At 37.1% G+C, this 24,628-nt stretch overlaps 1 protein-coding gene across 6 annotated transcripts in view; it reads right to left on the bottom strand.

Annotated features, from left to right (window-relative positions):
* The window catches only part of LOC106075228 (uncharacterized), a 214,262-nt gene that overhangs the window by 57,268 nt on the left and 132,366 nt on the right, over positions 1-24,628 (bottom strand). For 5 of the 6 annotated variants that reach the window (XM_056043823.1, XM_056043826.1, XM_056043827.1 and 2 more), the window contains one exon: positions 3,430-4,285. In XM_056043823.1, coding sequence (XP_055899798.1) covers positions 3,430-3,490 — 61 coding nt within the window. In that variant the 5' untranslated portion in view covers positions 3,491-4,285. Of the gene's footprint in view, positions 1-3,429; positions 4,286-10,202; positions 10,314-24,628 lie in introns of those variants that run through there. The other variant, XM_056043828.1, reaches the window with a different exon arrangement.

Consider the following 24,628-nt stretch of genomic DNA (forward strand, 5'->3'; position numbering starts at 1 on the left):
CAAATTTCTACCAGTGGCGGGGCTTCATTAATAAAGTGTGAATAGTCATCTGCCGAAATTGAAAAACATTAAATGTGGCTCAACAAAGACAGATTTTAGGAGTCAGTTATAGAGATCGGGTCTAAATCAAAGAAATCATATGCCGAACTGGGAGTCGAACTCTTAGTAAAGTTGTGACAGAGCGTCGCATGAGGTTTTGCGGGACATGTTCTCCGACAAAATGAATTACGCATAATAAGAGTTGCGGAACAGCTTGCCTGAAAATGCACCGAACGGCGCGAGAGGGTCTAAGTCAGTAAGAATAGCACATTAGGTTTTTGAAATAAAACTTTTTAATAGCGAGATAATGCACTGTAGATACCTCAGAATATACATTTTGTTGGCTTTCAATACCAGAAATAGTGCTCGGTGGCGGGGCTTCGCCCCGCTCTGGGGGAGCACTACGAGATCCGCCAGACCCCCTTGCTAGCAAGGGCGGGGAATCTACAAGATTTCCACTAATTCCAGGAAGAACCTATTCTAGGGCACTATAAACGTCTTCCGAAAGTGTCAGAATGTAAAAAAGATTAATTATGTACACGCACACACACACATATGTATATATTTTTTTTTCTGCGGTGGGGGGGGGGGAATCCCCCCCACCCCCCCCCCCCCCCGAAAAAAAATCCTTGCTACGCCCATGATATATATATATATATCACTCTCTACATATTATATCAGAGAGAAATGGGAGGGGGGCGAATATTAGAGGCATGTGTAAAGGTTGATTCCATTAGAGGTCACGCATCAGTCATTAATTATGTATGAAACATCTAATACCACCAGCATGCACATGCACGATGAGTCATCCTAAAACAAATCTTGATGGATGCTGTCCTATGTGTTTGGCAGGAGCCTCTCTACAATGTAGATTTAGTGCCAATAAGATTCTCAAGATTATTATAACGGAACCAAGTGTACATAACTAGACAGTGTTCTCAACCTCTGAAAATCAACCACAGACATTGTACAAGATGAATATGAAGAAATCCCTTTAAAAAAAAGCAAAGCTTATCGAAGGAGAGAAATACCTCATTTATAGACATATCTCTAAATAATGTAAGATTTATTTTCTTTCCAATTTCAAATACAATTACGTAAGTACTACTATTTAATTAACTAATTGGTTAATTTTTTTTATTGATTTATATTTTGTCAACGTTTCAACTTGATCCGTCAAAGGGAAGTGGGAAGGAATAACGTGTTCAAAATTTGTAGCTGACAGACAGAAAGACAGACAGACAGAAAGTTGATATAAGCTTTATAAAAATTAAGAATAGAACATCATACTTGGCTTGTGGATGTTATGATAGCTCAATGGGTTCAATCAGAACATAAGATCGCCAGACTTTGATGAACTTAGCGCAGCAAGCAATGTCGCAAGTGAGATTCTATGTTATTTTTTCTAGGTTTAAAGTTAGTTTTACAGCTATTAGAGTCTAGATAGATGTATATCTCAAACTGCACCGCCCTCGCTGATGGTTATTCCTTCTGTCTCTATCACAAGAGGAGGGTTCGAAACAATTTCTAGTTCATGTATGAGATTGATGTCTCTATCCTGACACCATACTGTCACCAGTTTGTCATTGCCGGAAGTGGTAATGAATATAAGCCTTACAGTACCTATAAAATGTTTCCTAGTTGCATGCGTCTCAAATAGCCTCTGACGACCAGTCCAACTCCTGGCCTTCATGTGTGGCTCAGATATTGAGTCCGGCGGAACTGTTTTCACTAACAGTAGAAGGGGCGAAGGCGAGTAACTGGCGCCTTAACCAGTAAGTTTCGGGTAAGAGGGGCTCGTTATCCACGGCTGGCTACCCACCTAGGAGAAGGAAAACTCTAAATTCAAACCTCTTTTTTCTTGCAGCTATACACAATCATTAGGAAAGGCTTTAAGAGTCAACCCTGAGGAAAAATCAGGAGCCTGCGACCCTTAGGCAGCACTCAGTGCTACATCCTAGCCGAGCCTGCGACCCTTAGGCAGCACTCAGTGCTACATCCTGGCCGAGCCTGCGACCCTTAGGCAGCACTCAGTGCTACATCCTGGCCGAGCCTGCGACCCTTAGGCAGCACTCAGTGCTACATCCTGGCCGAGCCTGCGACCCTTAGGCAGCACTCAGTGCTACATCCTGGCCGAGCCTGCGACCCTTAGGCAGCACTCAGTGCTACATCCTGGCCGAGCCTGCGACCCTAAGGCAGCACTCAGTGCTACATCCTGGCCGAGCCTGCGACCCTAAGGCAGCACTCAGTGCTACATCCTGGCCGAGCCTGCGACCCTAAGGCAGCACTCAGTGCTACATCCTGGCCGAGCCTGCGACCCTAAGGCAGCACTCAGTGCTACATCCTGGCCGAGCCTGCGACCCTAAGGCAGCACTCAGTGCTACATCCTGGCCGAGCCTGCGACCCTAAGGCAGCACTCAGTGCTACATCCTGGCCGAGCCTGCGATAGCGCTGACTCCAAACTTCCATTTCATTTCGATAAATCAGAGGCGTGGAGAGGGGAGGGGAAACTGAAGCGTGGCGACATCGTTCAGACCACAGCTAATGCCCAGGCATTCATTTCCATGACATGATCCACAGTAGCTTCGCGAACTGAAGGAGGCCATAAAAAAGAAAAACTGACACCAGATACAATACTATCACCCTACTGCCATCATACTGACACCATACTATCACCATACTGACACCATACTATCACCATACTGACACCATACTATCACCATACTGACACCATACTATCACCCTACTGCCATCATACTGACACCATACTATCACCATACTGACACCATACTATCACCATACTGACACCATACTATCACCATACTGACACCATACTATCACCATACTGACACCATACTATCACCATACTGTCACAAAATACGAAACCATCCTCTCCGTAAGACTTTTTTCAACTTTGCAGCGCAAAATTTGTTTAACTCTTCCGAATGTAGCGCAAGGGGATTTTTATTATTGATTGGCTATAGCAGCGTTTCCCAAACTGTGTTCCGCGAGGCCGGACTAGGCGTTCCACGAAATACTGGAATAATTAACTAGAAGGCCACCACGTGAATTCATCTCTCTAAAAAATAACCAAAGTGTTCCGCTAAATACTGAGAATGTGGGAAGTGTTTTTTCAGAGGAAAAGTTCGGTATTTACTGGATTACATTGATCTGTCAATATTGTGTCACTGACATTGTTCTTTTATTTTTAGGTTCCAATATATTTCCAACACATTTCTACATGTGACTTTTGTACTTTCTCTATTACTGTCATTTATTTCACAAAGGGCGTAAATCTAATTTTAATGGATCAAAATATCAATAGAGAGCAAATGTCTGAAATAGCGTAAGTATAAAAGCCCACTCGAAGAAACACTATCCCTGACTTACCTACAAGAACTAAAGTGGAAACATCCAATAGATTCAATGAATTCCAAAAGTGATAACACATCTTACACTGCTGGGGGGTTCCAGTTCAACCCATTGGTAACCGGGCAACGGCTCAGTCGTCTGCTACATCCGTATAAGAAACTCTTCAATATCACTCCGCCAGATTCTCATCCGCACTGCCCCCTATCACACTGATTCAGAAATGTGACGCAATGAAAAATATTCCGATAAGTCCTACTGTCAAGAAATGTTGGCCCTTTTGATGTCCCGGTAATAAAATTGCGCTATTAATAGCATAGAACATAGGAAAATTTGTCCAGCCCGTTTTCGTACCCTAACAGTCTAAGAAAATCCAGCTGTTATAACGCTTTGGCTTTCATAACCAGTTCAAAATGTGCGCGTGTTTCAGTTCTGTTGTCCTTTGCTTTAGACAGTTCGAAGAGCTACTCAAGGCTCGCCACTCTGGAACAAGATATTTCGGTGCTGCAAACGTTTCCTTAATGGAGGCACGGTGATGACGCTGATGAAAACTATTGGCCACTTTCTGCTACTCCGTCACGTCCCAGATGTCGGAGGAGAGTTCTGTATGGTGAGTTTAATGTTGTCTGATGAGCTGGTCACGTGGCCATACAGTCGAGCTGACCGTTGGAATGTCAAGAAGAGAATGTACATGACATTAGGAGATGTCATCGCTGAGAGTTTAGCACGACATCAGATGTCATCGCTGAGAGTTTAGCACAACATCAGATGTCATTGCTTAATAAATATGGTGCCTGGTTTTAGCTAGATCTGTGAAAATGAATCCTGATCGGTCAGAAGCCATAGCATCACAAACACATCTCTTCTGGAGAATCACCTGTGAGAATTAAAAAAAAAATATTTTAATTCTAAGGTTCACATTTAAGATCAAAAGAACAAAAACACAAGTTTATTTCTACTGTAATGTCTTGGAACAGTTTTTTGTTAACCCTAGTCTTTCAAAGGTTCCCCATTCAAACCTTGCAAACTATACTACAGATGATGTAAAGATCATCTGTTTCTGTGGCCCACGGTTAGGATGGGCTTAAGGATCCAAAAATGAGAAATCCTAGTCTTCACCAGGATTCGAACCCGAAACCCCTCGGTTCGGAAGTCAATCGCTTTTCCTCATCCACGGCGCCTGGTGTAGATCGTAGGTGTTGTTTTATTTATTTTTAATTCTCAATTTTATCGTTTTTTTTTTAATATCATCCATATGGTCTTGCAACGAAACAGTTATTTTCACTTTTCATTCTTATTCTATGGCAACTTAAGTAAGTTACTAGAGCGACTCAAGTAAGATACAAGGGTACCTCAAGAAAATTACTAACATAACTATAGAAAGTTTTTAGGGTAACTCAAGTAAGTTACTAGGGTAAGTCAAGAAAGTTGCAAGAGTAACTCAAGTGAGTTACTAGGGTAACTCAAGTCACTAGGGTAGCTCAAGTAGTCACTAGGGTAACTCAAGTAAGTTACTAGGGTATCTCAAGTAAGTTACTAGGGTAACTCAAGTAAGTTACTAGGGTAACTCAAGTAAGTTACTAGGGTAATTTAAGTCACTAGGGTAGCTCAAGTAAGTTACTAGGGTAATTTAAGTCACTAGGGTAGCTCAAGTAAGTTACTAGGGTAACTCAAGTAAGTTACTAGGGTAACTCAAGTAAGTTACTAGGGTAATTTAAGTCACTAGGGTAGCTCAAGTAAGTTACTAGGGTAACTCAAGTAAGTTACTAGGGTAACTCAAGTAAGTTACTAGGGTAATTTAAGTTACTAGGGTAGCTCAAGTAAGTTACTAGGGTAACTCAAGTAAGTTACTAGGGTAACTCAAGTAAGTTACTAGGGTAACTCAAGTAAGTTACTAGGGTAACTCAAGTAAGTTACTAGGGTAACTCAAGTAAGTTACTAGGATAACTCAAGTAAGTTACTAGGATAACTCAAGTAAGTTACTAGGGTAACTCAAGTAAGTTACTAGGGTAACTCAAGTAAGTCACTAGGGTAACTCAAGTATGTTACTAGGGTAACTCAAGTAAGTTACTAAGGTAACTCAAGTAAGTTACTAGGGTAACTAAAATGTCCTATTCTAAACTGCTACGTAAACATGAACGACACACTCCTCGTTTTAGTCAATCGTCTCTGTATCCCAGCATAATAATATTTTTTTTGAAGGAATACACCAGCCAAATTTATCATTATGAGATGGGCCTTGACGCAGGAACAATCCATGAACCTTTGGTCAAGTCTTCTAAGACACAGAAAATCCATACGAGAATGTTATAGCTATGCATTGCAAGTAGTTATTACCATCTAGAGCTAGATTCTAGGTATAATAGATAATTAGTGTACATTACATTAACTTAAAAATCTTAAAATAACTAATATTTACATGTGTCAAAGTGTGAGCCCACCATACAAGAGATCCTTTACATTAGTCCTATATAAAATTACTGATGAGGTTTTCATTGATTAAACTTCCATTCAGTTCAAAATCTGACTCTAAAAGATCAACATTGCTGGGTTTGGGTTTATTGACTTTATTCTTGAGCCTTTTTCTTTTAGTTTCTTGTAATCTTGGTTGTGCCCCACTAGAGTTGACTTTGCCACCCTTTCAAATTGACCAACCAGGAAACTGAAGCGACTGTACTTAGAAACTAGTAGCAGACCAAATTGTTTTCCAGCCATGGCAGAGATTGTTGGAAATCTAATTCTGGCTTTGATTTACAACTGGAGAAAACCTCGCAGTTCAAATGACACAGTACTTTTAATGGAATTTTCTGACTGTGTTTTATTCCTTTTCTCGAGATTAAATATTGTTTTTTTTCTTATTTAGAATACATCCAATAGGATACTGTACATGGGCGTAGCCAGGGAGGGGGGGAGTTGGGGTTCAAACCCCCCCCCCACCGAAATGAAATCCCCCTTCACTTCGGGGGGGGGGGGGGGTGGAGTCGGAATTTAGTGACTGATTTTTTGCTTTGATTTTGTTTATTTTAGGTTAGATTTTAATACTAAACCATCACTTGCCCCAGCACAACCAAAGGGGTTTTGAGTTTAAAACCCCTACCAGGGGTTTTGAGTTTTAAACCCCCTACCTGCGTTTTTGCAGTTAACTCCCCCTCTTCTATAAAACAAAACAAGAAAAATGCAAACGAAAATCCCCTAATTCCAAGAGCACAGTTAAGGAAGATTTTGATTTTAAAACCCCGTCTAAAATTTACGATAAACCCCCTTTTTAATATAAAAAAGCTAATTACACACTCAACATGTTATGAGCGTAGCTAAATGGGTTTTGACTCAGTTTTAAGTTTAAACCCCACTTCAGCGGGGTTTGAAGGTAAAAAATATCTCTTTAATAATAAAAACAATGCAAATTATACACTAAAAATGTAATGAGGGGTTTTGATTTTAAACTCCCCTCCAGTGGAGTTTGAAGCTAAAAAGTACCTCTTCAATATAAATAAAAGAAAATTACTCACTCTAAAATCTATGAGCGTAGTCAAAGGGGTTTTGAGTTTAAACCCCCCGCCAGGGGGGTTTTAGGATAAAAATACATCTTCAGTGTAAGAAAAAAAAAGCAAAATTACGCACTCAAAATGCTATGAGCGTTGCCGAAAGGGGTTTTGAGTTTAAACCCCCATTCAGAGGGGTTTGGTGCTAAAAATACATCTGCAATATAAAAAAAAAGAAAATTACACACTAAAATTATTTGAGCGTAGCCAAGCCAATCGGGGGTTTTGAGTTTAAACCCTTCTTCTACAGATGGCTTTTTTTTTAAAGTTTAAAACCCCTCCAGATGGTTTTGAGTCTAAGATCCCCCATACAGAGCATTTTGAGGTAGAAATGCCCCAACAGAAGATTTTGACGATAAAACTTCTCTTTTCGATATAAAATCTAAAGCAAACTACAGTCACTTAATTCCAAGAGCGTATTCAAGAGAGGTTACACATTTTTACCAGTGGGAGGGCTCCATTAATAAAATGCAGTGAATAGTCATCTACCGAAATCGAAAAACACTAAATGTAGCTCAACAAAGATGGCTAAGACAGATTTTAGGAGTCAGTTATAGAGATCGGGTCTAAATCAAGGAAATCCTATGCCGAACTGGGAGTCGACCCCTTAGTAAGATTGTGAGAGAACGACGCATGAGATTTGCGGGAAATGTTCTCCGACATAATGAATTACGCATAAGAAGAGTTGCAATGATATCCTAGTACAACTTGATGCCACTCATTCATGGAGGTCCTCATGGTAGGTGGGAAGAGGCTTCAGACATTACCAGTGACAGATTTTTATGGAAACAGCTTGACGTCAAATGCTCTGAACGTCGTGGGAGGGTCTAAGTAAGTAAGAATAGCACATTAGGTTTTTGAAATAAAACTTTTTAATAGCAGGAAAATGCAGTGTAGATACCTCAGAATATGCATTTTGTTGGTTTTCAATATCAGAAATAGTGCTTGGCGGCGGGGCTTCGCTCAGCGCTGCGGAACTCCTTGCGCTCCCCCAGACCCTTTGCTAGTAATGGCGGGGAGTCTACACTTTTATGAAAACAACTGGATGGCAAATGCGCCGAACGAAGAGGGAGGGTCTAAGTCAGTAAGAATAGCACAATAGGTTTTTGAAATATAACTTTTTAATAGCAGGAAAATGCACTGTAGATACCTCAGAATATGCATTTTGTTGGTTTTCAATATCAGAAATAGTGCTTGGCGGCGGGGCTTCACCCCGCGCTGGGGGAGCTCCTAGCGCTCCCCCAGACCCCTTTGCTATTAATATGCATTTTGTTGGCTTTCGATACCGTAAATAGTGCTTGGCGCGGGGCTCCGCCCAGCGCTGGGGGAGGGCTGTGATCCCCTACTGGCAATGGCGGGGAGTATTCTACAATTTTCCACTAACTCATGGAAGAACCTATTCTAGGGCACAATAAGAAAGAATGAAGGGTCAGAATGTAATAAAGATTATGTACACACACACACACACAAATACATATAATTTTTTTCGCGGGGGGGGGGGGGGAAGAAATCCTGGCTACGCCCATGATACTGTATGGTATTTCAAAATAAAATACTTATAAAACAATAATAAAATTACTGAGCAAAATTTGAATTAATTTTATTCTGATTACAAGCTTTGTTGAATTTCTCTCATTAATAACTCTATTTTTTAACTCTATTTTTTAAATAAAATTGTTGCTACTGTGGGAAGGTTATTATAATCTATGAGAAGCTAACATTCAATATAAAGATCACATTTTAAGAATATTAAGAACTGTGAAAATAGTATTTGAGTAAGTCTCACTATACACATAGGACATATTCAGCTAGATTTAACATTACAAGATCCTGACACATACACTACTCGGGAACGAAGGAACGAACTCTTGTTCTTCGTCTTCAGATAGTCTTGACACATACACTACTTTGACGTATGAACAGCATACAAACAAGTGTATCACAAACTTTCAGAAGTTACTCAAACAAGACAATCAGTACACAAGCCAGCGTAGGAGTTTTAATGTCAAACGTCCTAAAAACAAAATCATTTTTCTCAATTTTTTATTAGTGACGCTGGTTAGATAGGCTCCCCCCCCCCCCCATTTTGGGAGCCTGGTCGTGCGGTAGCGCGCTGGACTGACGTTCAGTCGTCTCGACATCCCAGGTTCATACCCTGCCTGATGCCATCCCTAGTCGTCCTGCGGGAGGTTTGGACTAGGAATTAGATTATCTTCTTCCAAAACATGTATAACAATAACAAACAAGAACAAGGTTACAAAGACAGTTTGTGTGGAAACATAAAACTCAAAATCGGCCCCCGAAGTGGTCCACCCAGGCAGGTAAAAAGGCAGGTATCAGTATTTTCAGAAAGAACATCAGAATTAAATTCAATTAAAGAAAAATGACAGAGAAGAATGGAGAAAGAAGGTTGTCAGATCTTGTGTGGTGCCCCAGCGGTTCAACAAACCAAAGGATAGGTGAAAGTGAATGTGAAGTTAAATGTGAACCTGGCCTGTTTTTCCTTTAGTTAGGTGTTGTGTATGTGCCTGCAGTGTACCAGCTGTGTAGTTCACGCGATAATATGAAAAATTACTTAATAATTTATGTTTTAAATTTTGTCAAACTTATATGCATACTAAATAGATTTTTTCTCTTTAAAAAAAAAGTATATTTTTTGTCGTGTAAATATATAGTTAGTATGACAGAACTTATTTAACTAAGCAATACAAATGTAAAAAAAATAATTTTTTTGACAAAAATAAAAAAAAACATTTGCATAAATGTGTTAAAAATATGAAAAGTGTTCATCTCCCCTACTAAGGAGCCTCCCGTGTTTGTTACTATTAATAGTAAATAGTTGTAAAAGTGGTTTATTTTTATGAAAAAAAACTGCTTGCATAGGTGATTAAAAAATTTGATTTTTCGCTTTTAGAAAAGAAAAAATAAGCCGTCGCCTCAGAACTTTGAATGAACTAAAATATGATGTAGGATTTTCACAATCTTTTCTAGTTTACGAGATCTAAACGGGACAGACGGACAGACATTTCACACAAAACTAATAGCGTCTTTTCCTCTTTCGGGGGCCGCTAAAAGACAGTGCTCGCCTCTCCCCCCTTAGGGAGCGCTGAAAGATCATCCAGAGTGGTCAGGGGCGAAGTCGAGGTGCATTCTGCGTTTAAAATTTTATTCTCCTACAATGCTATATTGGCCTAGTAAGAAGAGCGAAGATCAAGTACTTTTTAATTAAGAAGGTCTGTGAGGGGCTAATACCTTTGTAACGGGCTTTGTCGTCAAAAGAGTATCCTCAACTTACTGGGTTCTTTTTTTCATGCAAAACATGTCAACAAGCTGGGGACGTTTTGACCGGTCACATGTACGAAGTTGGCAGGAATGAAGATAGAGTCGTATTGACGAAAATCAATGAAAATGTCTTAATCAAAAGAACATTTTGAATAGATCTTTTTGCAAATGTCAAAAGAAAATGCATTTGAAATGTTCTAATTAAAAGATGAAACGATGTCGATTAATTAATTTTTTAAACATCGGTAATAATGTCGTTTTTACTACAATAAATATCACGTATATACATAGTTTACATTTTCATTTTTTACTACAATGCTATAACAAAATATTTTGTATTGTAAAAAACAAAACCAAAAAATACCTCTTTGTACATGGCGTCCCAAAAAAGGGGGGGGGGTGGGGTTTTCCAACAAGATACTGACACATTCTAAAGGTAACATTCATTTCTTGTTGAAGTAGATCTTATTATTTTTTAGACGGAGCAAAATAACCATTACTTATAAGATTCTCTCTGTGATGAAGTTTTCATTACCAATATGTAAAATAGGCCTCCTATTTAGCCCTTGAGTTGATGTTATACGGCCCCTTGATAGTTACACCTACAGCGAATAAGGAAGCGGAAGAAGCTCAGATCCAACGGTGGAACTGACAGTAACAAACTTATTGGATATTTATATGTACATCAGGATGGAAATGTTTGTGACCACTGGCACTAGAGTAACAGGTACTGACATCACTAGAGTAACAGGTACTTACATCACTAGAGTAACAGGTACTAACATCACTAGAGTAACAGGTACTGACATCACTAGAGTAACAGGTACTAACATCACTAGAGTAACAGGTACAAACATCACTAGAGTAACAGGTGTAAACAACATTAGCAATATCACTAAACTTAGAAACACCTGTAAGTATTAGTCTATTAACAAAAGTAGCAATAATACACGCTAATATACTAACAATGCAAAAACACAATCTGATTCTTATTGCATGTGCTGGGATAAACTCTTACAAGTGCTTTTTATTCCGCACTGATTTAGATTAAATAAAGAGTTGCCTGAATCAGACAGATATAAAGACAAAGACTTAGTAGAAATCAAGTATCTTATTGACAAATCATGACATCGAAATTTTGTAGTACCTAGAACGTAATTATCTTTTTGATTTTTATGTAACTTCTGTTATTTATAAGATAAGACAAGAGCCTGCTCTATCTACCTTCCCCGCAACAGCCAAAACATTCCGATTGAAATCCCATCCTAAAAATAATATGATGTTTAATCATGGCTTCTTTTCATGTCATATTTGAAATATCCACCTTAGCGGCAGATTCAAAGAAGTTGTCATTTGAATGACACGACATTGTGACATCAACATCAACCCTCGGACACATCCCAGAAATCAAAGCATCTGTCCTCTTCCTTCTCATCTTCCCCAGTGTCCATTATCTCTTTCAAGTTGTGCATGTAACGTCCAGTCCTTCTTTCATCCTTTAAACACAGCCTTCAACCGAAGTTGAAACATTAAGGGAGATAACCAAAAAAAAAATGTATGAGTAAAAAAAAATTTTTTTTTTTTTGTTTTAAGATCTTTACGATATTCTCTTTTAATGAAACATTTTTTTAGAATGATAACAAAAAATGAAATTCTTTCCCAGAGTTAATAAGCTTAATTAACGTTCCTGCGGAATGGTTTATGTGGGTCTGGGGTGGATGCACGAAGACAGTCATGCTATTATTATCAGGTTCCAGACACTTAAGACTCCGCCTACAGGTCTTCTGCGTACATACCAATGCAATAAAGTGATAGAATGTGCGCGTATTTCATTATAGAGTACATACATTCCCATGGTAAAGCAAGTATTTAGAAGAAAAAAAAATATTTAAAGTCCCCTTTCTTTCAATGCTAGATGATGTGTCTCACAAGTATCGACTGTTAGGCGTGTGCTGCTAGAGTAAAATGCCTTGTCAAGAGGAGTACTGCATTACTTGTACAGGTGTCTTTGATCTATGGTTCTCACCACTTTCATGTAATAGACTTTGTAACTAATTACTGACAGATAGAGTTTATTTATGTATAATAATGATGAAGCTCATTGGAAGTGGCACCATTTATAAAGGCGCTGCAATCAATTTCAAGGGTGTAGATGAGGCGTATCTGAGCACTTGGAGGTACAAACAAGAAAAAAAAAACGAACAAAAACAAACAAAATATGTTTACAAATACATTAAAAAAACAAAGCTAATCTAAGGGGAAGAACTAAACATTTAAACTATATTTCTCAATAATGTAGATTTTTTTTTCCTTTTTCAATTTCAAACAAAATAATTAATGACAAATAACGAATTCAGTAATTGGTTAATTTTTTTAATTGATTCATGTTTTGTACAAAAAGATAATTGTGGAAAGTTTCAACTTGATCCGAAAATTATTGTGGGAGAATAAGCGTGTACAATTATATATAATTTAATATAAAAATAATAAAAAGTAAATTTAAAATTTCATCTTGATCCAAAAATGGGCGTGGAAGAAGAAATACGCTCAAAATTTTTACCAGACAGATAGACAGACAGAGCGAGTTGATATAAGCTTTGTAAAAACAGCCTTAACTATTCCTCCCTTTCATATGCCCCCTCCTCCTCCTCCTAAGTTTTCAGGAGACCTGACAAGACATGACGTAATAGAAATAAAACCCAAAAAGTTAATTATTATTGGTAATTAATTATTTTGTTTGGTATCGTAATAAAGGTGATGAATGTTACTTAATAAGAGACATTCATATATATATTATATATATATATATATATATATATATATATACATTCTCATTCTCGGATCAAGTTTAAGTTTTGAATAATTATTCATAGGTGATGACAATACATGAATCAATCCAAAATTAACTGATTAGTTTATCAATTAGTAATAATTAATTAAATTTATTTTATGTGGCTGAAAGGGACCTAATCCTATTCAATTTTCAGATAAATGGCAGTAATTAGCAGTTCTTTCCCTTACATAAGCTTTGTTGTTACTTTTTTTAAAGTAATCTTTTTTCTTTTGCTTGTTTATTTGTATGTAGTGAGAACGATCGGAGAGGGAGTAGCTATGTACCGTTGTTTTATTGAAAACAGAAATTATAGATCAATATTGACTTTCAAATACAAAGCTACAATCCTACATATTGAGAAATGAGTAAAATTGTTGAGTATCAATACACCAACTTGTCAGAGTCTACACTACATTGAACAACGGAACTTTTTTTTTCTCTTCGGATGTTGTTTGAATCTTTTCATTGACTCCACAAACTGGTCAGGCCTGGTAGCTCCATTCAATCGTTTCTTAAACCGGATTAGTTCCTATTGATTTCCAATTGGTCATTGAAAAAAGTAAAGTGCTTCACTTCTCGACTATTGTGGCCAGTAGGCGAGTTAATTCTAGTGTCTGAAAAAACGTGATAAATGTCATGTAATAATAAATGTCATGTAATAATAAATGTCCAGGGGAAGGTTGTTTTCATTGTTTAAACAGTCAACGGCGTGTTTATATTTCAAGAAACAACAGTAATATTTCAATAGAACTAAAAATAGCCATTAGAAATTCTGGTTCTTTCCTGTCTATTCGGATAATCTAATGATAGTGAGGGTATACATATAAACAGAAGACAATCAGAAGGATCAATCAATAAGTCCACGTCTGTGAATTTATCATTGAAACTAGATGTCTTAATAGTGTGTGTTTAATCAATCATGGTTTCTTCTGAATGGGTTACAATGTTTTTTTTAATTTCGCATAGTGAAAAACAAAAGATGATTTCTGGTGCAGTAGCCGAATGTTCTCTAGTTATACAGGAGAGCCTTAAAGAAAGAAAAATGGTCACGTCTGAACTTTTGCATTGTACAAGACAATTGATTGAAAGTCTAAAAAAATTGACTGCTTCATCTACTGCTACATCTATTGCTACATCTGATGCTACAACTGCAAAAACAGTTACGTGAAATGCAAGATACCTGGCTAAGCAAGAAAGTGGAAACAATACAGGCAAGCACGACATGAAGAACTTTTTCCATGCCATAAACGAGGTCTATGGATCCACAAAGTCAGGCTCATACCCTATACTAAATGCTGATGGGACAATCCCATTGACTGATAAAGGAAGAAATCCTAAAACGCTGGGCCGAGTACTTTGAAAAGGTTGTAAATATACCTTCCATTATAAATGAAGGGCCATATACAGGCTACAGCAAGTAACAATAAATGAAAAAATGGATGAACCTCCCCCCCCCCCCAACGCTAAAGGAAACCGATCCTGCCATTCAACAGCTCTCAAGCGGAAAAGCCCCAGGAGCTGACTCCATTCCCGCAGGGCCCTGAATGAAAGACTTCATGAGCTGTTCTTAATTATGTGGTAACAAGAGTCGATACCTCAAGATTTAAAAAATGCCACAACTGTCCATCTATACAAGCAAAAAAAAGAAACCGCCAAATCTGCGATAACCACAGAGGAATATATCTTCTGTTTATTGCTGGGAAAATCCTCGCACGCGTCCAACTAAATCGGCTCATGCAAAACCTAGAACATGGTCTACTACCAGAAAGCCAGTGCGGCTTCAGAAAAGAGCATGGAACCACAAAAATTCATATCCATGGTGAGACTATTTCATGATGGAATGAAGGCTCGTGTCTAAGAAAGTATCAAACGCGGTAAAACAAGGCTGTGTTCTAGCACCTACACTATTCAGTATCATGTTCTCCGCTATGCTGACAGATGCATTCACAAATAGAGAAAACAACGGGATAAATATAACATACAGATTTGATAGTGGCCTATTCAACCCGAGGCGGCTCAAAGCAAAATCAAAAATAAAATCAGCAGTAATCAAGGACTTGCTATTTGCTGACGACTGTGCCCTAAATGCCTGCTCTGAAAATGATCTGCAGAGCATCGTCAGTAACTTCTCAAGAGCATGATCAGACTTTGGCCATACCATTTAAAAAAGGGATCTATCAAGCTATCATCCTCCCTACATTGCTCTATGCCTCAGAAACGTGTACAGTTTACAGAAAAAATGCAAAGAAACTGAACCACTTCCACATGACATGTCAAAGAAAAATACTGAATGTCATTTGGCAAGAAAAAATATCAGATAATAAAGTCTTTCATAGAGCGTGTCTGCAAAGTATTCACACAATCCGGATGCAATCTCAGCTGCGATGGGCAGTACAGGTCTGCAGAATGGAAGACCGCCGCATCCCTAAACGACTCCTGTATGGCCAACTAAGCGAAGGAAGCGCTCGTAAGGTGGTCAAAGAAAACGCTTCAGGGACACCCTCAAAGCTTCTCTGAAGGAGTTCAGCATAGACCCAGCCACCTGTGAGATAGGGACAGATGACAGAGCATCATGGCATGGCGCTGTGAAAACTTGCGCACAAGTTGCCGACGAAAAGAGAACAAGCTTGCAGAAGAAAAACGCCAGAGAAGAAAAGCAAGGCGAATGACACTAGCTATAGCTGGAATAACCTGACCAGTGTGCAGTCGAACATTCCAGGGGTCACATATGTCTTACTATCCACATGAGGAGGACAAAACCCCAGTACAAGGCCCTTAGCCCCCTGAAAGAGAGGGTGGTCATCATTGTACCACGATGGACGAACTATATATACTCGTCCTTGTTAATTAAATTTGTTAAATTTAATTTGGTTTCTATTTAAGAAAGCAGACTTTATACATTATAATTTTCAATGGAATGTCATAAAATAAATCTTAATGTTTCTTGGTATGCGTCATTCTTATAAATGTTTTAAATTTGGTAAACGGCGAAATGTATATTAAATAAGAACGTTGCCAACATTGAACGTTGCTTGCGTTCTTTGAATTGGGAAAATCCGCTATTCAGATGGCTGTAGTCCCTCCTTCTTCCCATCGTGCTTAGACATCAACCAAAGAGGGCTATTAAAGCGCTTTACCATTAAACCACAACGCTCTCTGTTAAAAATCATATTTCTTCCTATTCTGTTGCGTACTGAACAAAAGATGTAACGGCTACTTTTGGTCTAATGAATGCAACTCTTTTGTTTATAAAAGTAAAAATATACACAAATGATATATTGATATGTGGATAGCAGCATTCATTGAATATGTGATTAAACGTGATTACTGACCAAAGGGGGGAGAATGACTAAACACAAATCCTTCTCTACCGGAAGAAATTTTAAAAAAATGGTGAGTAAGGCCGAATTTAAGGGATGTCAGGGTACTACTGCAAGGGGGTCCACAAGAAAAATCACATCACATGTATAATCCTAGAACACATAATATGTAGCAACATCATAAACCACTTAGACAAACATAATGTCCTTACTCCATACCAATATGGTTTAAGGAAATATAGATCATGTGAAACACAACTAATAGGACTAATTGATGATTTTTCAAAAGGTTTAGATAATAGTGAACAAATAGATGCTATCTTACTAGGTTTTTCTAAGGCTTTTGACAAAGTTCACCTCCATAGTTTGCTTAAAAAAATTAAAATATTTTGGCATTGATGGTCCATTGCATCAGTGGATTAGGATTTTCTGATAGGGAGAGAACAAACTGTAATAATAAATGACTCTAAATCAACACCAATAACAGTAAACTCAGGTGTACCCCAAGGAACAGTCTTGGGTCCACTACTATTTTTAATTTACATAAATGGTTTACCAAATTGCCTTAGTTCAGGAACAAAAGTCAGATAATTTGCAGAACATTGCATTATATATATAAAACAATAAAAACAACCCAAGATACAGAAATTTTACAAAGCGAATTAGATGAATTACAGAAATAGGAATCAAATTGGAGCATGTCTTTCCACTCAGAAAAATGTCAGTTATTAAGAGTAACAAAAAAAAATAAAACAAATTAATTCCACTTTTCTTATTCATGGTAAACCTTTAACACAGACTAAAAACGCAAAATACCTAGGTGTTAAAATAAATGAAAAACTGTCATGGAATCCACATATTGATGAAACTATCAAAAAATCAAACAAAGCATTAGGGTTTATTAAAAGAAGTTTCTATAAATCAAATAAGAATACAAAACTAAAATGTTATTTAACCTTATTTAGGCCAATAATAGAATATGCATCCTCTGTTTTGGGCCCATCAGCTTAAGAAAACATTAAGAAACTGGAACAGACACAAAATAGTGCACTGATATTCATAACAAACGAATATTCACATTTGACTAGAGTAACACCATAAGTAAAATCACTAAATTTAGAAAGCCTTCATGATAGAAGACTTAAAAGTAAAGTAGCAATTATACTTTAAACACTGAGCCATAATCTTCAAATACAAAAACAAAATCTAATAAAATACTCAGAAAGACACAAAGATAAAGGCACTTTCCTCATCCCATATGCTAGGACAAATTTTTACAAATGCTCAATGGCGTACCTAAAATGGGGGGGGGGGGGGAGGGAGAATTTTAATATAAAAACCTGGGGGGGGGGCCTAATGGGTGTCCGAAATTTATTTGTTAATACATAAATTAAAATATATGATTGACAAAAGTGTCAACGGGTGTCTTTTTTTTCTTCAACATTTATGGATTAAATTTATAACAAAGACTAAACCTAGATCTTGGTCTATCAGTACGTTGACTTTGTTGACATTTTAAAAATATTTTTCCCACAGAGATCAAAGTTTTTTTTTAAAGTTATTTTTACATTTTTAACTTTGTTGCCACGAATAAAACTGCATGATATACAGCGAATTCCAGGTATCTTGTTACCTTTATTATTAATAGATCTAAATGGCGAGTATTTTATAGCTACACTAATTAACCTTTAAGCAAAATTTACAGAATCGAGTATAACAGATCCAAAAGTTATTCTTAATAATAATAGAATAGCCCATTATTCGGGATTGGCGTCTATAATTTCAGAATTAAACTTCACACTGGAGTTATTACCCTTCTATTCATCTTTCCTCAATCCAATGGAAACTCTATTTTTATTTCCATCTAATCCTTTTGCTTTCGCACAAAACATAAACAACAAACAATGACGTAATATCATATAATATTAGCACATCCTTCCTTTTGAAGTTATTATCACATCCTTCCTTTTATGAAAGAATTTTAACAATTCGTCCACTTCTGGTTGTCTTGACTGGCACAAGTTCTCTAGACGTTGGTCTATATCTGTTTCGTTTGTTCCAACAGTTCGCAGTTCAATATCTTCATCGGTATCATAGTACCCAGAAATGTCTTCATCGAAACTCTTGTTCAAAAAGCGTTGATTTCTTCAGTATGTTTTTCAATCGTTTGTCTTTATGATGTAAGATCTGGGTGCTGTATGTTTTTTATGACAACTGCTTTCTGCCATGTTTGACCTAGACGAACTCTCCGACAGAATAATCTTTAGGTAGTCTTGCTTTTGCATCGTATTTCACTTTGCTTTTCATCTGTCGTTCGTTGAGTAATGTCTCTGCATTTTCAGCTACCGATGGTTTCAATAGTTTGGGATCAGTTGGAATGATTCCCTGAGTCTTCTACTCGTCAGCAGTTGTGATGGTGAATACGGCAGTCCGCTTATCGGAGTATTTCTATACTCGAGCATAACGAGATATGGATCTTTCCCACTTTTGTATGCTTTGAATACTTTTGCTTTCGCACAAAACATAAACAACCAACAATGACGTAATACCATATAATATTAGCACAGAATCTTCTTCGTGCAGAGGAAAATTAAGAATTTTTTGCATATCTGGAATTCTGGTCAAAGCTCCTGCGCCCAATTACTATAGTTCAGAAGAAACTACACAAGTCTGGACTGCATATACGGGAAGCTGCTGAAGAAATTAGTACCCTTTCATGCTTTCTGCAAAATGATGAGAAACTGACAAAAACCCAATTCATCGAAAAAGCAAAAGAAGGTAGTGAATACTATGTATTCCCTGTAATCAAAACAACCAGAAGAAAGAAAAGACTTGATGGGAAGTTGAGTTCTTATGTAGGACTGTCAATACAACTGCAATTCAAACGTGTTGCGACAGAAGTGCTGGACAGATTTTATATGGAGATGAAGGGCAGATTCCAAAAGCTGGAAAGAAAATGGATACCTTTGGGTTTCTTCTTGAACCAAGACACCTGTTAGATGAAGACCCGCTTATGACAAACTGTGCTACTTTTCCTGTTTGTATGATGAAATAAATGCAAATCGCTTTTTTAATGATGTCATTGATGCACGAGCACTTTTCATCAACAAACCAGTAATACAATCACCAATAGACATATTGAGGAAACAGGCTTCATATGGCAATTACGTGTGCTAAAACTTTGCAACCTAATCCGAAAACCGCTAACTCAGGCCACTTCCATTTCGTCATGTTAGAGATCATTCTCAATGCTCAAGTTCATCAAAAACTATCACAGGAGCACAATGACGCAAGAAAGGCTTATCATGGTTTTAATGTCAGTGAAGTCACAAACACTAGAAAGTATCCATGTAGATGTTGTTATAGATTTGTTTGCTGCACATAATGCACGACGTGAAGCGATATCAATTGAGATTTGTAACTTGTGCATTATTTAACTAATAAACAAAGGTATTATTCATTAAAAGAGTCTTAATGATTATTTTTTTGTTAAGTTTACTGATATACTAAACCAATTTGATTTTGGGCTTATAAATTTTTGCGTACATTATCTCATGTCATATGTCGAATTTCAAAATGCAAAGGGCCCCAAAGAGGTCAATCCCCCCGGGCCCCCAAATCCCTAGTTACGACCCTGTAAATGCTCCTTCTTCCCTAGTGCTATTAGAGCTAGCTAGGAAAACCAGTGACGTGGCAGAATTTAGGTCATTGGTTAATATGCATGACTAAATGCATAAAGCGTAGGGCGTAATCATCTTCTTTTTTGAAGTAACGTCTGTATTATATAAGATAAGATAAGAAAAGGGCCCCCACAATAGATAAAAAATCAATCCATATTTCAACGTGTCAGAAACGAAGAAGTAAAGGAAAGATCACTCTCTTAATTCTGCGGATAGTCACCCCATGAAAGAACATGTTGCGGGGGGGGGGGTGAGAATATTAAATAATTGTATTTTTTAAATGAAGAAATAGTATATTAAATTTACAAGTACTCTCTTTTTTTTTATAATTTGGCATATGCTTTTAGATCGTATTAACCTAATTTTAGTAATTTGTGGTTTAATTATTTCAAGCTTTCAAAAAAGAGTAGGGGGGCCTCCACAAACATTTTCCCGCGGGACCTTAACCTACTTCAATCCGGCCCTGGTAGAGTACATGAGAAATTGGCCAGCTATCATCCAAAGTTAAAAAAAAAAAGAAAAGATGCCTATTGCATGCTGTCCCTATATGACCAACAAAGAATATTTCGACTCACAACCGAACACAACAGAATGAGACAATACATGCTACGAAAGCTATACCTAGGGACTAGTTGACGATAACGTCACACGTGAATAGCGACCATGTTCTTCTAAGCTGAATACTCGAGAAGCCCAAACTACACACTGACCCCAAAAGCCCCCCATAGAACAAATCGGTACGTGACGTTTTGGCGCCGCCGTTTTGTTGCCGCCGTTTAGGCCCCGCCGTTTTGGCGACGGGACGTTTTGGCGCGAGCCGTTTTGGCGACGGGACGTTTTGGTGCGAGATATCATTTGACGATAATTTAATAAGCACGTAGCTTTTAGAACAATGTTTATTTCACTCTACCATAATATTGTATGTATAGTATGAATTCTAACACCGTTCAGGGAATTTTTTTTTTTTAAATTATAAAGGTTTTGGTTATTTCATGAATATAGGCCTATTATAAATCAGATTCCTGAATGGTAATGACATGCTATATGTGAGTTCTGCTAATCGCACTGGATGACATATTGGATTTCTTTCCAAAAAGATTTTTTTTTTATTTGACATTAGTGTAATATATGAACTAGCTAAGTGTCACACTTTAATATAACAAAAACCATGTTAACATCTAAAGCTCTATTACGCTGTATGACGACAATAACTCCACACATAGTAAAGATCAAGACACGGAATGTGGTCAGTACAAACTCTAACGTGAATCCACAAATATAAACAAACACTATGCAAGTGTTTGGTATGTATAGCTGGAGATACCAAACAGTCATTAAATAAACCAATGTTAATGTAAACAAATAATTGCATCAATTTTTAGTCTATCATCGTTTCATTTTTTATTTTTATTTTTTGTTTTAATTTTAAAGTAATATCTTAAAAAACTTTTTTGAAAATAAAAGTGTGCCTCTTAATAAACACACATACAAAAGCCAAAATGTTTATTAAAGAAAATGATGTGAAAAACAAACACACATTTACATTTAGTACGTGAAAAATATGTCTTAACACAAACACTCAAGCAAAACATAGATATGAATAATTCTTTTAAAAGAAATAATACAATAAACGTAGGCCTACATAATGTATTTCGCGCCAAAACGTCCCGTCGCCAAAACGGCTCGCGCCAAAACGACCTTCGCGCCAAAACGACGGGTCCAAAACGGCGGCGCCAAAACGGCTTGCTTCGAGAACAAATACTTAATGGAGATGTACCAGATCTTGAAACCACTGCGCAGTTCATCGCAGATTTAAGCTACTCGTTTAAACTCTCCAACATATAAATGAGAACGAAGAAGAAGAGAAGAAAGATTTACTATGTAATATCATTTTACTGAATTTATTTTTTTGTAAATATTTTTTACAAATATTCATACTTGACAGAGCTAATAGTGTTCGACCATTTCTCCTTCTATTTATTTCTTATAATGCTTTCAATATTTCAAGCAGTCCCTCCAGTCAGCTTGCTAGCTAGTAATTTAATTTAATTTATTTATTTACATGACTGATCCAAACTAACTGATAAAACTAAGCTTAATCTAAGCTTTGTTTGTGTTGATATATGATGTGTTGTGTGAAAGTTAGTTCCCCTAGCGAATTAAAAAGTGTGTGTTGCTGTTCGTTATCTAATATGGTGGAATAAAGCCTGTGTGTGTGTTTATAGTAAATTGGTTTTGTCGTTTATCTATTTCTACTTGTTTTATGAGTATGAGCGGACGGTGCTTATATAAAGCTTATATCAACTCTGTCAGTCAGTCTTGTACAGCTTTTGTAAACGATATTTCTCCCACACCCAATTTAGGATCAAGCTGAAATTTAATTTTGCCAAATTATTTCTTTTATCTGACAACAAGAGAATCAATGTAAAATAATCAACAATTAGTTAATTGACTTTTGGTAATTAATTGTTTTGTCTGGTATCTTGAACAAGGGACAGAAATTGTACTTGACAGATGTGGTGGTATAAGTGGAATTTATCCCCCTTGAATAGACGTAAGACCTTAGTGAACACTTTTTTGAAATGCAAACACGATAACATTGATTCAACGTCTCCACCATCTACCCCCCCCCCCACCACCACCACCACTGGTTGAAGTACGAATGATAGGATCATAGCGCATTAAGAAAGCTAAAAGCATGATCTTGGGCTAAACAAATACATTTGGTAAAAGTACTCCTAATCCAAAAGATTTATTGTTGTTGGTTTAGATCTATTAAAATTTTAATCACATGACTGATCCAAATTTTATTGATACAATTACACTAATATAAGCATTTTTTTTCATAAGTAATTTCTTTTTGTTTTTTTTTGTGTGTGTTTTTTTTTACAAAGCTTATTTTAACTCACTATGTCTGTCTGTCTGTCTGGTAAAAAAAATTGTAAACGTTATTTCTCCCACACTCATTCTCGGATCAAATTTAAACTTGCACAAGACATGAATCAATTTAAAAGAATTTTTTTTTATTAAATTTAAAACTGGTAATTAATTATTGTATTTGATACCAACAAGGGAAATCAATCCTTCAGTATTTACAAATAATCGTACATTCTATTTCTCCCACACCACTTTCTGCTGTGTGGACGACATCGCTCCGCCAAGCATTCATCTCATTACCATGAAATGATCCATAGTCGCCGTGCGACTGAAGGAGGCAATATATGGGTAATTAATTACTTTGTTTTATATTGAGTAAGGGAAATAACTTCTACATTATTGAAAGATATTGCTTTGTTTTTTAAAAGATTTTTAATGCTATTACTTGTTTAAAGTATTATTGTTTTTTTTTTAATATTTTTCTTGTTTAAAATATCTACTTCTTTAGGAACAAACAGTTTTTACCTCAAATTTGTTGAGACAGCTCCTTGTTTATTATTAGCATTATCAGTTATGATCTAGAGCAGGAGTTCTCAACCTGTGGGTCGCGACCCCTTTGGGGGTCGATTGACGATTTGCCAGGGGTCGCCTAAGACCATCGATAAATGGATTGTTTTTGTCAATTCTTCTATTGCTTTGTGTGTATGCGGATTGGGAGGGGTCACGGCAGAGTGGGAGGGGGGGGGTGTAAAAAGGGTCGCCGAGCCTAAAAGGTTGAGAACCGCTGATCTAGAGCTATGATTTTCAAGGTCGACTATCTAAAGAGACATCAAGGGTCAACGAGTTATGGACAAAATGTGGGTTAGGTTTGTGATCTGCATCATTGTGTTGTCCAGTGCTGATATCTGCATATTTAATCAGAATTCTGCGGCATGTACTGTGGATACTGTGCACATTTGCTTGACCATCAATCATGGAGATGGCCAGCAGAATAATTGTTGAGCTTCGGAACACCAATATGAGATGTCATTGACTGTCCACAGGTTGCTATCAAGCAATAGTATTTGATCACCCATATCGTTATCGTGCATTGGCATTGATGCATATTCAATTTGGACCTTTCTTTTATTAAAGTGAGTTTCATATAGTAATGCATACCGCTTACCTAAATTAGTATCTTATCGTTTATTGTTCAAACACATGTTTTAAACTCGGTTAAAACTAATTGTATATAAATAATGCCTATTCTATAAAAGAAACAATGCCATTGTGTTTTATTCTGTCCCCGAAAGTCTGTCAAGTTTAAATCTTAAAACTAAATTCGCTTCTAAAATCCAATGATAATGAATGACTATTGTTTCTCTGTCAAAATTACTGTGTGTTATTACTTGTTACACCTCATAACCAAGGTCAATTTCAATGGAACTCATTCAATAATAGTAAAGAACAGCCTCGAGTCATATACTTCCCTATCTATCCTATACATACAACCTTGGACCTACGAATCAGACATGGATATCACGTGACTGTATTTTCCTTTTGATTTTTCTTATGGTATGAATATATCTGTGGCATTTTACGTCTCCAGAGACGATCTTTTCCCTTTGCAACTTCTTGTGTGACTAAAAAGGCCAATCCTTGATAAACAGCTGCGATCGCAGGTTGGGCATATGTGATCACCAGGCG

The sequence above is a fragment of the Biomphalaria glabrata genome, chromosome 10 (assembly GCF_947242115.1).
Source record: "Biomphalaria glabrata chromosome 10, xgBioGlab47.1, whole genome shotgun sequence".
Lineage (NCBI taxonomy): Eukaryota > Metazoa > Mollusca > Gastropoda > Planorbidae > Biomphalaria > Biomphalaria glabrata.